At 48.1% G+C, this 12,742-nt stretch overlaps 2 protein-coding genes across 4 annotated transcripts in view; both read right to left on the bottom strand.

The window, feature by feature from the left end:
• Window positions 1–77: 77 nt before the first annotated feature.
• Window positions 78–10,608, bottom strand: tmem87b (transmembrane protein 87B). 2 transcript variants are annotated; one of them, XM_062463052.1, is made up of 19 exons: window positions 10,188–10,608; window positions 9,313–9,373; window positions 9,124–9,215; window positions 8,277–8,411; window positions 7,724–7,777; window positions 7,424–7,598; window positions 6,889–6,950; window positions 5,448–5,631; window positions 4,151–4,250; window positions 3,890–3,983; window positions 3,732–3,802; window positions 2,685–2,794; window positions 2,068–2,126; window positions 1,868–1,971; window positions 1,601–1,674; window positions 1,272–1,357; window positions 652–704; window positions 487–517; window positions 78–341 (listed from the first exon to the last, which is right to left on the bottom strand). In XM_062463052.1, exons 1-19 carry the CDS (start codon window positions 10,338–10,340, stop codon window positions 300–302), a joined length of 1,740 nt encoding a protein of 579 aa, XP_062319036.1. In that variant the 5' UTR covers window positions 10,341–10,608; the 3' UTR covers window positions 78–299. The 2 variants fall into 2 exon arrangements, with proteins under 2 accessions (XP_062319036.1, XP_062319035.1); XM_062463051.1 differs by lacking the exon at window positions 3,732–3,802 and adding an exon at window positions 3,403–3,474 and having other exon boundaries at window positions 2,685–2,793; window positions 10,188–10,607.
• A 475-nt stretch (window positions 10,609–11,083) lies between these two features.
• mertka (c-mer proto-oncogene tyrosine kinase a) overlaps window positions 11,084–12,742 on the bottom strand; it is a 38,724-nt gene continuing 37,065 nt past the window's right edge. For both annotated transcript variants that reach the window (XM_062463035.1, XM_062463036.1), the window contains exons 18-19: window positions 12,282–12,418; window positions 11,084–12,101 (exon numbers count right to left, since the gene is read on the bottom strand). In XM_062463035.1, the coding sequence (XP_062319019.1) occupies window positions 11,651–12,101; window positions 12,282–12,418 (588 nt within the window). In that variant the 3' untranslated portion in view covers window positions 11,084–11,650. The remainder of the gene's footprint in view (window positions 12,102–12,281; window positions 12,419–12,742) is intronic.

Here is a 12,742-nt window from a genome sequence, read left to right as displayed (position 1 = left end):
TAGGAGAGGCTGAGAGGAAGGCAGGCAGAGGTGGACCCTCCAGCCCAGACCCCCCCCCCTCACACACACACACACACACTCTGGAGGAGAGGGTTCTCCAAAAGAGGAGAGGGTTCTCCAGGGGAAGGTTCTTTAGGAAAGGGGTTCGACAGGAGAGGGTTCTAGAGGAGAGGGTTCTCCAGGAGGGTTGTCCAGGACAGGAGAGGTTCTCCAGGGAGGAGAGGCTTCTCTCCAGGGGAGGAGAGCGTCGTCCAGGAGAGGAGAGGGGTTCTCTACGAGAGGAGGGGGGTTCCTCCCATCTACTCCATCTTGGACATCTCATACTTGGTGGTCATGATTTCCTGAATAGGAAACACAATATAAAACATGTGAAGCTTTTGCTCTGGTTCTATAAACACTGTTGGGCTCTTCATTCATGTGTCTATGTGTGATATGAAATTAACTAATGTTTATGTTAATGTGAATCCAATAGGACTAGTCACTTACCTCATCAGAGTCCAGCAGGACTGGCAGAGCTCTACACACACACGCACACACAAGAGAATACAGGGAAGAGAGAATAGAGGGGAGAGAGAGTAAAGTATCTAGTCAAATCTGGTGCTGACAGACAGGTGATGAGCTGATTCTCATCAACAATGTGCTGCTGCTTACACGTCTGTCAGAGAGGTAGGAATGTGGTCTTCCACCCACTTCAAGTCATCATCCTGGAGAGGGAGAGAGAGAGACACAGACAGGAGCTGATTGGTGCTGTCAGTCACAGAGCTGATTGGTGCTGTCAGTCACAGAGCTGATTGGTGCTGTCAGTCACAGAGCTGATTGGTGCTGTCAGTCACAGAGCTGATTGGTGCTGTCAGTCACAGAGCTGATTGGTGCTGTCAGTCACAGAGCTGATTGGTGCTGTCAGTCACAGAGCTGATTGGTGCTGTCAGTCACAGAGCTGCTGCTCCAGACAACAACAGACACGTCAAACATGAATGGATCTGGAACCTCTCGTCATCAACAGGGCACAGACAAATGCCTTTGTACACAATTGGATGGATACAACTAATCAAAGCAAGAGACAGGGAGACAAGACAGACAGCGAGAGAGAGGTAGAGAGACACAGTGTGACAGAGAGAGAGAGAGAGGAAGAGAGACAGACAGTGTGACAGAGAGAGAGAGAGACAGCGCAAGAAAAAAAGAGGTAGAGAGACAGACAGCGAGAGAGAACTAGAGGGACAGACAGTGTGTCAACAGTCAGGTGGAGGTCAGTGAGCTGCAGCTGTACTCACAGGGCCGGCTCCTGGGGCCGCAGGGGGGGGCTTGGCTGACCCGTTGGACTCATTCTTATTGGTGGCCCGCAGCTTGATCCCATCAGCTGAGGAGCCAAACAGACCATAATAACCCCAGAGCACAGGTAGCAGGAGTGCCAGGCCAGCTGAGGAGGTCTGGATCTGGTCATGATCATGTGTGTGTGTGTGTGAGCATACATGTATAAGCACACAAGGGGTGAATAACAGAGGATCAGATCAGTGGTGGGGTCAGGTCAAAGGTCATTATGTTGGGGTGGGGTCAGGGTTACCATGTAAGGTCAGGGTTCACCATGTGGGGTCAGGGTTACCTATGTTAGCTGACACCAGGAACTCCTCTATCTCCTCATCGTCCGAGTCGTCCATCAGCGGAGTGAAAGCGTACCTGAGAGGGGTCAGGGGGGTCAAGAGTCAAACTGCACCAGGGAGACACTGCAGTGTGGGCTGACTAGTGTCTCTCAAATAAAAAATATACATTTTTGGGGGGGTTTGTTTTCTTTACTTCCTGTATAGCCCTTTTTACAAGCAAGGTCCCAGAGGGCTTCTCAGTACTGTCCGACTATGTTCCAGAATCTCACCTCTGGTTGTTGGCGGAAGGTCGCCATAGGAACATGATGACGAGAAGGATGATGGAGAAGAGGAACCTCCAGAAGGCATCGTCCACCCACAGCTCCATCCAGTCCTGTCAACATAAACATACCACATCCACCCTCCTATGAAAAGCCAGCAGTAATCATCATCATCACCATCATCCTCCAGCTTGGTCTGCCATACTCACAGACTGGCAGTCTGCTAGCCTGAACTTCTTAGTGGTCCACACCATGAAGATGATGGAAGCTGAGCAGGACAAACAACAACGTTATCTCAGTGCTGAGCCATCATCACACCACTAGGTCAGCTGTCACCAGTCAGACACCTCTCATATGCTTTGCATGTAATTATATCCATTCATTAACAATAATACCTTAACAATTATCGTTCTTAACAATTTCAGTGAAAAGTTGAATATTTGACATCCTCCTTTTTTGTGCTTTAAAAGGCAGGATAGGCACGTTTTGCGATCCTAGCAATTTTAGCTTGAGTTTGATTTAAACCAAAGTATTTCACCCCCACCCTTAAAAGCCACTCCCACAAAACATATGAACGAGCTGCCTGATAATTACCGGGAGGTAGACAGACAAGTTAACAAAGAAGACATGTTATTATCACACATCATAGATTGGATTGGATTAAAAGTGCTTGATGTGTTTTGGATTTGCCTCACAATCAGCTCTTACAGGACAGCTCCATTTGTTACATTACAGTCACTAATCAAGTTCACCCAATGATTCGACAGTATCGCCCCTTGTTTGGTAAAGACCATGGTTAGGACTAGGAGCGGAGCACATTACCCACCTAACACAGCAAAGATGAGCGTGTTGGTGAAGTGCCGGTAGAGCGACAGCTTGACCGGGTTCCTCCGCAGCTTCAGGGTCTTGATGGTCTGGGCCAGGCTCACGAAGATGTGTCAGGTAGTCAAGGAAACAACTGACGCCAGACCAAACACTGTCTGGCCCCAGACCAAACACTGTCTGGCCCCAGACCAAACACTGTCTGGCCCCAGACCAAACACTGTCTGGCCCCAGACCAAACACTGTCTGGCCCCAGACCAAACACTGTCTGGCCCCAGACCAAACACTGTCTGGCCCCAGACCAAACACTGTCTGGCCCCAGACCAAACACTACACCAGGTGTCTGACAGACCTCATGTCACCATGCAGATGAAACCAGAAGGTTAGGGTTAAACAACAGGGATGATGTCATGCTAGGTTAAAAGATGTGCCTCTACTTGTGTCCCTCAGCAGCACCTGTAGGTGGGGGTCAGAGCTGATAGAGGCAGAGTAGATGATGGAGGCAGAACCAAGATAGAGGTGGAGTAGAGGCTGGAAGCAGGCCCCATATAGAAAGGGAAGAGGCTGGAGGCAGACCCAATATAGAGGCAGGGTAGAGGCAGACCCAATATAGAGGCAGGGTGGAGGCAGACCCAATATAGAGGCAGGGTGGAGACAGACCCAATATAGAGGCAGGGTGGAGGCAGGAGTACACAAACAGAGACAGTAGAACCAAAGGATATCCACCAGCAGAGAGAGGAGTCAAGTAGAGCCAGGGGGATGCTGGCCAACAAGGCCAGGTCAGAGTCTTTAGCCTGGGAGACGGAGGAAGGAAAAGGGGGAAGAGAAGCAGGGGGGGGGGAGAAAGGTGAGGAGGAGGACAGAGACAACACACCCATTCCCCACGGTAAATAGTCAACATTATTCCCCAAAGAAATGAGAGAATGTGGAGGCTCAGGCTAGAATGGAGTACCATTCAGTGCATGTGTGTGTGTGTGTGTGTGTGTGTGTGTGTGTGTGTGTGTGTGTGTGTGTGAGAGAGAGAGAGAGACATGTCCGTTGGAAGGATATGAACCACACGCAGCAGGAGTCAAACACAGTTAAAACTATGGCTGTGATGAGGGCTGGTCCATTATCCCGACCCTTCAGCCAACACACACACACACAAAATAGTACATTGGAACTGTCTCAACTGACATGACAGGCTCAGTGAGAGGTGGCTCTCCTCACCCCAGTGATCCTCAGGACCCCTTCAATGCTGGCGAAGGCAAAGTACAGGACTCCTAGCCCCACCACTCTGTGCATAACTGTGCCTAGGCGTGGCCTGGCTCACAAAGCAAACACACAGAGGAAAAACAGCTATAAACCTAATTATTCTACACCTTTAACATTTTTACAAATAAAACAATATTCTAAAGTATTCATGACAAGAACAGTTATAACCACAACAACAATAACTTAAAAAATATGACGAGGTGGTGTAGGACCTACTTGACAATGCCGTAGCCCAAACTGACGATGATGACCAGCAGTCTGGCCAGGGTCCTCTTCAGAGCAGACACCAGCTCAGCAAAGATCAGCAGGCTTGGGGCTGAGACCACCACACACACACACACACACCAGCCCAGCTAAGATCAGCAGGCCAGTGTGTCTGTCTGAGCTGGTGTGTGTTGTGTCTGAGCTGGTGTGTGTTGTGTCTGAGCTGGTGTGTGTTGTGTCTGAGCTGGTGTGTGTCTGTCTGAGCTGGTGTGTGTGTCTGTCTGAGCTGGTGTGTGTTGTGTCTGAGCTGGTGTGTGTTGTGTCTGAGCTGGTGTGTGTTGTGTCTGAGCTGGTGTGTGTTGTGTCTGAGCTGGTGTGTGTTGTGTCTGAGCTGGTGTGTGTTGTGTCTGGTGGTGTGTGTTGTGTCTGAGCTGGTGTGTGTTGCGTCTGAGCTAGTGTGTGTTGTGTCTGAGCTGGTGTGTGTGTTGTGTCTGAGCTGGTGTGTGTGTTGTGTCTGAGCTGGTGTGTGTGTTGTGTCTGAGCTGGTGTGTGTGTTGTGTCTGAGCTGGGGTGTGTGTTGTGTCTGAGCTGGGGTGTGTGTTGTGTCTGAGCTGGGGTGTGTTGTGTCTGAGCTGGTGTGTGTGTTGTGTCTGAGCTGGTGTGTGTTGTGTCTGAGCTGGTGTGTGTTGTGTCTGAGCTGGTGTGTGTTGTGTCTGAGCTGGTGTGTGTTGTGTCTGAGCTGGTGTGTGTTGTGTCTGAGCTGGGGTGTGTTGTGTCTGAGCTGGGGTGTGTTGTGTCTGAGCTGGGGTGTGTTGTGTCTGAGCTGGTGTGTGTGTTGTGTCTGAGCTGGTGTGTGTTGTGTCTGAGCTGGTGTGTGTTGTGTCTGAGCTGGTGTGTGTTGTGTCTGAGCTGGTGTGTGTTGTGTCTGAGCTGGTGTGTGTTGTGTCTGAGCTGGTGTGTGTGTTGTGTCTGAGCTGGTGTGTGTGTTGTGTCTGAGCTGGTGTGTGTGTTGTGTCTGAGCTGGTGTGTGTGTTGTGTCTGAGCTGGTGTATGTTTTGTGTCTGGTGGCGAATAGTGAGAGAGTCTCTTAGGAAGGCCAGAGTTTTTAGAGACAAACCCTTTGGGTTTCCCTGACATATCTCTGTACACAGATCATCCAAAAACTGCGAGGACGACAACAAAACACCCCCCCTTCCTCTCTCTCTCTCTCACACACACACACGCGCACACACACGCACGCACACACACACCAGAAACACAAGCCCAAACAAACAAGCTCAAACACACACTGCAAGGTTAGGAGACTCACAAGCAGCCCCCATGGAGTTTGTGTTCTCGTACTCGGCGCAGAACACAGCCTTCTCCACCATGCCCAGGAAGATCACCCCCGCGATCCAGAACTGGATCCTCAGCAGGTCCTTCCAGTAGCAGGCCGACCACAGCAGCCACAGCAGGCCCAGCAGGATGTACACCACACACATCACCATGTAGAACTGAGAACACACATCACCATGTAGAACTGAGAACACACAGCACCATGTAGAACTGAGAACACACAGCACCATGTAGAACTGAGAACACACATCACCATGTAGAACTGAGAACACACATCACCATGTAGAACTGAGAACACACAGGACCATGTAGAACTGAGAACACACAGCACCATGTAGAACTGAGAACACACAGCACCATGTAGAACTGAGAACACACAGCACCATGTAGAACTGAGAACACACAGCACCATGTAGAACTGAGAACACACATCACCATGTAGAACTGAGAACACACAGCACCATGTAGAACAGAGAACACACAGCACCATGTAGAACAGAGGAGGAAGAGGACGTGGTGGTGTCTATAGTTTTCATACTAGGGTGTAGGGCTCGGTGATATATCAAATATTAGCAAGAATATTGCAATAATTTTTATGACAATGTAAAAATATTGTGAATATCGAATATTTCAAATTCAAGCATACTTTCCCAAAGAACTCTCCGAAAGTCCAATATTATGTCCCCTTTTCGTCTTGTCACATATTCCCATGCAAGAGACGTGAGGTGGGGGAGGGTCTTTTTTTCCTGCTTAAATTTGCACTACACATTTTGTACCAATAGCTGTTCTATCTAAATTGTGTTTGTTGTTTTCTAATGGGGGCAAAAGAAAATCTAGTTTTTTTTATTATTTAAAAGCAAATGCAAACATATTGAGATATATATTGAATATGGTAAACATTTTGACAATATCGATAGCAATTTTTTTTTATATATTGCCCAGCCCTACCAGGGTGTAGTTCCATAGAACGGTCCTGACAGTGGTAAGTGTGTATGGACGTGTGTGTGTGTGTGTGTGTGTGTGTGTGTGTGTGTGTGTGTGTGTGTGTGTGAATGTCAGCCACAGTAAACAACACCTCTGAAAGGCACAGACTCAGGTATGTGACACGTCTCCTGTCTAAATATTTGGCATCAGGGCTGTGGTTTCACACAATGTCCTAATGAGATCCCTGTTAGACATGCTAGATCCTGGTTAGACCAGTGAGGTCCCAGTCCGACCAGTGAGGTCCCAGTCCGACCAGTGAGGTCCCAGTCCGACCAGTGAGGTCCCAGTCCGACCAGTGAGGTCCCAGTCCATGTTGTGTTATAATGTAAAGGACCAAGTTAGCGTCTTGGTTGAGAGACGCCTGATCTGGCCTCTCCACATGGCAGAGGTGTGTTTGGTTCGTTATACAGAGAGAGACAGGGTTTACTCACGATCATGAGAGGCCACTCAGTGACAGAGATGAAACCGTGAGACCCCTTCATCACCACACTCACTGGGACACCAGAGAGAGGAGACAGACAGAAGGATATATCATTAGACAGTGAACCGCAAATAGTACCAGTGTCTTAATTGTCGTCTAAATCAAACAGCAGTAGATAGCGTTGAACATTAAAGCCCCCTTTCATCTTGGTATGTACGTACAGTATATGACAATGTGACGCTACATTTCAACCTGCGTTTGGATCTAGCTCACACAGCATCAATACATACGTATAACATAATTAATATATAATTCAATTCACTGTATTGGTTTCCGACGTAAATTCATAAATAAACCTAGATAAACACTGATAAACAGCCTACAATTCTATTAAATTCTCCTTATTGATCCCTAAGGATAACCAGTAGATAGCCTTGATAACCAGGCAGGCTGTGTGGGGCTGATAACCAGGCAGGCTGTGTGGGGCTGATAACCAGGCAGGCTGTGTGGAGCTGATAACCAGGCAGGCTGTGTGGGGCTGCTACCAGTCAGGTTCCATCCGGCGGCGGGCCGATCGGAGGAGATCTTGACCACCAGCAGGTAGGGCCCGTCCCTCCAGGTGGTTGCTATGACGTCACTCTTGGCGGGCAGGCTGGCGTTCCTCAGAGGTGCGGAGCCACGCTGGTACTCCTCCATTGTCCACCTGGTGTAGTTCTGGTCCTGGAACAGACATCATGAATAATACACAACACACAAACAGGACAGCACAAACACAAGCAGACTAGCACGTTAGAGAAGTATCTGATATGACACAGCAGGCTAAACCCCCGCCCCAAGTTTCCTACCGGTTCCGCCCCCTCCGCATGTGGCACTAAGGGACGAGGTTCAGCCTTGGCTTTCTGGAACACACACACACAACACACAGTAAGCTAGCACAGGGCTAACAAGACACAGATAGCTAGCACAGGGCTGACAAGACACAGTAAGCTAGCACAGGGCTAACAAGACACAGTAAGCTAGCACAGGGCTAACAAGACACATATAGCTAGCACAGGGCTGACAAGACACAGATAGCTAGCACAGGGCTGACAAGACACAGATAGTTAGCACAGGGCTAACAAGACACAGATAGTTAGCACAGGGCTGACAAGACACAGATAGTTAGCACAGGGCTGACAAGACACAGATAGTTAGCACAGGGCTGACAAGACACAGATAGTTAGCACAGGGCTAACAAGACACAGATAGCTAGCACAGGCTGACAGACGGGTGATGCTGGATTATCAAAGGCAGACAGATGGGTGATTCTGGGTTATCCCAGGCTGACAGACAGGTGATGCTGACAGACATATGATGTTGGTTTATCACAGGCAGACAGGTTTGTGTTGTGTTGCTTACATTGAGCATGGGGAAGAAGCGCAGGCTGCTGTTGCAGGTGAGGGGCTGGTGCATGTGCAGGATGCCCTCTCCCTGCCCCAGGGGGTTGGGGTCCAGCCCCTCATCTCGGCTCAGGGGCGTCCTCTCATACATCTCCTGGAACACAACATGACGCAGTGTTTCCCCTAGGTTTAGGTTTACAGCTTTGGGGGGGGGGGGCCTAACCCGGTGGCGGGGGCGACGACCATGTAGACAGAAATGACGTGACGTCGTGTAAATAAGAAATACATTTACATTTAGCAGACGCTCTTATCCAGAGCGACTTACAGCAAGTACAGGGACATTCTCCCCGAGGCAAGTAGGGTGAAGTGCCTTGCCCAAGGACACAACGTCATTTGGCACGGCCGGGGAGCGAACCAACAACCTTCTGATTAATAGCCCGACTCCCTCACCACTCAGCCATCTGAATAACATAAGGCCATTTAGTTTGTTTAATAAAAGAGCATGCTATAGACCTGTTTTATAGGAAAGGTAACCTTAAATGACTTATTTTGTGATCGGGCTCTATAAAAAATAAAAAACGTTTATTTTTTACTTGACCTTCCAGGGGGGGCGGGGGGTGCCGTTGAGGGGCTAATATAATGGTAGTGGAAACATTGTGACGACGGCTTCAGCAGAATCAGACTTCTTAATGGAAAGGTGGGCTGTATAGAAGGACAATCAGCTGCTGTGTATGGCAACATCCCCTCCATCAGGGCAAAGCATAGCGTTCGTAACAAAGGGCTCTGGAAACAAAGGCTACCACCACCACAATCATTACACACCCTTAAGGTAACCACGGGTGACATCAGATATGTGTTCTACTAACCTCTATGTTGTTGAACTCGTTGTGACAAGGATAAAACTTCAGATACCACTTAATGGTAAACGTCACCTTCTCTGGACAGCTGAATAACACAACTGGAAATAGAATATAAAAATTAGCACGCACAAGCAAGATTCCTGAGACATGAGGTGTGAGCAAGTAGTGCGTTTCTCCTCTACAGCATGGCAATACCTTTCAACTGGACATCTGTGTCTTTGTACATGGACTTTCTCAGCAGCAGTGGTTTTGTGGTCTGTGGAGAGAAGCTGAGTGTTTACATTGGCACTGCTGAGAGGGCAAGACAAGCCTGGCTGTCTAGTAGTCCAATCTCTCACCGGTACACACTACACAACCGTCTCTTTGAGAACTTGCTGTCTGCCTGTCTCACCTTACTGAGCAACAGGATATGGAACAGGGCAATGGCACTTACCTCTGTGGAAAATGGGCACTTCAGCTAGCTGAATTAATATTTAATACGACTCTTCTTAGTTTCCTTGTTCCCGGTCGTTTGCAACAACATTGCCATGCTAATCTGAAACACCTATTAGCTAGTCAAGCTGACAAGTTAATAAACACCATGAATTTTCCTCGCATCTCGGTATCACATCGTATGTAAGGATGGAGCAATACTAGTATAGACAGTGACAGAGGAAGTGCGGTTTGGTCATGTTATCCACGACGTCTTAACTAGCTAACTAACTAGACTAGCTGTACTGTACAGCGACTGGCTTTGTGCTAGGAAACTACAATCAGTTTGCAACCCAGTTGCTAGCAAGGGAGCAAAGATTGCTTGCTTGCATTTTATTCGAATTGTCAGCATGTCACTGGCACAGATAGTCGAGTAGACAAGCTATACTCGAATATAAAGATGACAAAGGGTTCGTTACGTTATGATTGACAACAAAAACGTTAGCCTGCTAGCTAACTAACAACATTGTCAGGGTGTTAGCTTTATTCCAGAAGATGCTAGCTAGATAGCTAACTGTTAGCCAGTTAGTTAGCACTAGCGAGGATAGAAGATTGCTTTGGATCTTGCATTGGACCGGAGCTGAACAAACGTTACTCACATTGACAATAGTCACACTCCATTGTCCGGTCTCGGGGGCTGCCATGACCCCCCGGTTCTCAACGCTGAGTAAAATCCCAGAGACAAGCATGAGCCACGGTCTCAGTGTGCCAACACTGCAGCACCACGTCTGCATCTTGTCACGGACAGCCATGTTCTTACGTGCTGTGCAGATGTGTGGCTTACCGCCTCTGATAGCCTGCCAGGAACAAGCTCACCTGAGCCCAAGCGACGTCACATACCTGCGCAGGGTTTGCAAGTCCAAGAACATCTCCAGCCCAATGACAACCCAAAACGCGCCCAAAAGGAATGAAAATAGGTCCGTGTTTTCCCCTCCAATCAGAGACAACTGCATTCACACAAAAAGCCTTCAAATACATGTTGACCATTGCGTTACATTTATATTCTATACCCATAAAGAAACGATCCCATTTTTGTTTTTTATTTGTTCACAATCTCAAACTATAAGAAATATTTTTGCAGTCGCGGCTCTTTATGAAAATAGCCCCAAGAAACACGTTGAGAACTTAATGTGTTCTCAGTTAGGCTATGTGATAACCAATGAGATGCGCTGCGATGTGCCCTGTGCATATCTGTAAGCGAGCGTGTGCCAAAAAATGCAGTCTTCTGATGTTACAAGCAGAGCTGATACCCCAATCTATGGTTTATTCCGTGGAAGAGTATTGTGAAATTACTGTAAAAGACGTAGAATAACATACATTTCTGTACATTTCACTCTGACAACACCGCGGCTCTGTATACTCTTCCTGCGACTGCATTTTCCAAATAGCTACATTTGTTTCCAAATAGCTCAACTGTGCGGGAAAACCGCGAACCTGGCTACACACCGACTCTACTGGCAGAGGGTATTAGAAGAGTAATTAGAATGCACCTGTGAATACATCAAAAGGTTTATTCCATCATGAAAAAAATCATGCAAATATCTAAATTATTAAACTCGTTGGTCAATGTTTAACTTATTGGCAAGTTAACTAACACAGTTAAGTCAGCTGAATCACCAGCATACACCAATACTGCCATATATACAAATTCTTACTATACATTATACACACTTTATATGTACAGTTCTATTTCAAATGTCAAAAATGTGCATAGTTCCATTAAAATATTTATCCACACTGATGATAGTGTCAAGTATTGGCTGGAAAAGTTTACACTGACTTTAGTTTCACAGTCTTTAGCATTGCTTGCTGGAGACCAACTTCCTTCTTCAGCAAAGCTTATTCATTGGAGCAATAAGAGACAAAAAAAATACTTTTGCACACGTTGAACTGAGGGGTTACCATGATAGGTGTATGTAGGCAATAGCAAACAGGGGCAAGTACTGCAGACCATTGGGAATTAAGCTTCAACTCCTAGTTTGAGGTTGAATTAAATTCTGTCAATATCCTTCAGTCGTCAAAGTATCATCAGTCGGTCATCAAGGTGACATCAGTCTGACAGTCAGAGCAGCAGTGTTGTCTCGCCCGAGTTCTGATCCGCCCCACAGCACTCCCCAGCTGCTTCCCCATTGGCCAGACCCGAGACATCACTCGACAGTAGGGGCGTGTCCACAGGGGTGGCTGTTCTCCTGGTGGGGTCTGTGGAGGACATGACCACAACATAGCGGTCGTCCTCCTCCCCCTGGCTCTCATGGATGTCGACCCTGACCAGCGAGCAGTCTGGGGCCTGGCGGCTGCAGGAGGGGGAGGAGCTAAAGAGGGTTGTGTCTAGACGTGTCTCCTCTGCAGCCTGGGGCTCCTCCTCAGGGAAGGAGGTGTTGATGTAGATGATGTCCTCCTTGCTGGAAGCTTCCGGAAGCCTCTCGGTCAGCTTCTCCAGCCTCTCCCGGACCTGGGTGAAGGGGGGCCGGTCCAGAGGGTCGGACCTCCAGCAGCTGTACATGATCTCATACCTGCAGGGACACACACACATGGGGGTCCTGGTTGGTCTGTACTGATGGAACCGAAACATCCTCCCAACATTCTCCTCACACACACGCACTCGTGCACACCCACATTATAGCCTCCGATCCCCGTCACACACATGCGCACACACACAGACAGACACTACAACCCCACCCAGCAGGACTCACAGCTCGTCCAGGCAGTCTGCGGGCTGCTTGAGTCTCTGGCCCTCCAGCAAGTAGTCGTAGATCTCGTGGTTTTGAACCCCCGGGTATGGGGTCATGCCCCGCGTAGCGATCTCCCACATGGTCACGCCAAACGCCCACTGACACACAGGGACACAATCACACTTCTTTAGTAATCATTTCATTCTTTCTACAAAGCAACATTAAAATAGAGCAAATTGGAAAAAGCTGAAAATCAAAGATCAGAAGTGCATCGTTCTACAGTATTTCGGTGGTCAGACCCAAGGAGAAATCTGTATATTCCAGACACGGTGTGAAGTACCCACGTCTCAGCTATCAGCTCAGACATCTCCTAGCTACATTAAAACTTCACCTCCTCTTAAAGGGCTCAGTGATAGAGCATGTACCTGCAGATCAAGAGATTGAATGTTAAGATTAATATCCCCCCTGTATGTCGTTAAAAA

Source organism: Osmerus eperlanus, chromosome 6 (genome assembly GCF_963692335.1).
Source record: "Osmerus eperlanus chromosome 6, fOsmEpe2.1, whole genome shotgun sequence".
Lineage (NCBI taxonomy): Eukaryota > Metazoa > Chordata > Actinopteri > Osmeriformes > Osmeridae > Osmerus > Osmerus eperlanus.
Note: the sequence above shows the minus strand (reverse complement) of the source record. Positions and strands in the feature narration are given on the sequence as shown.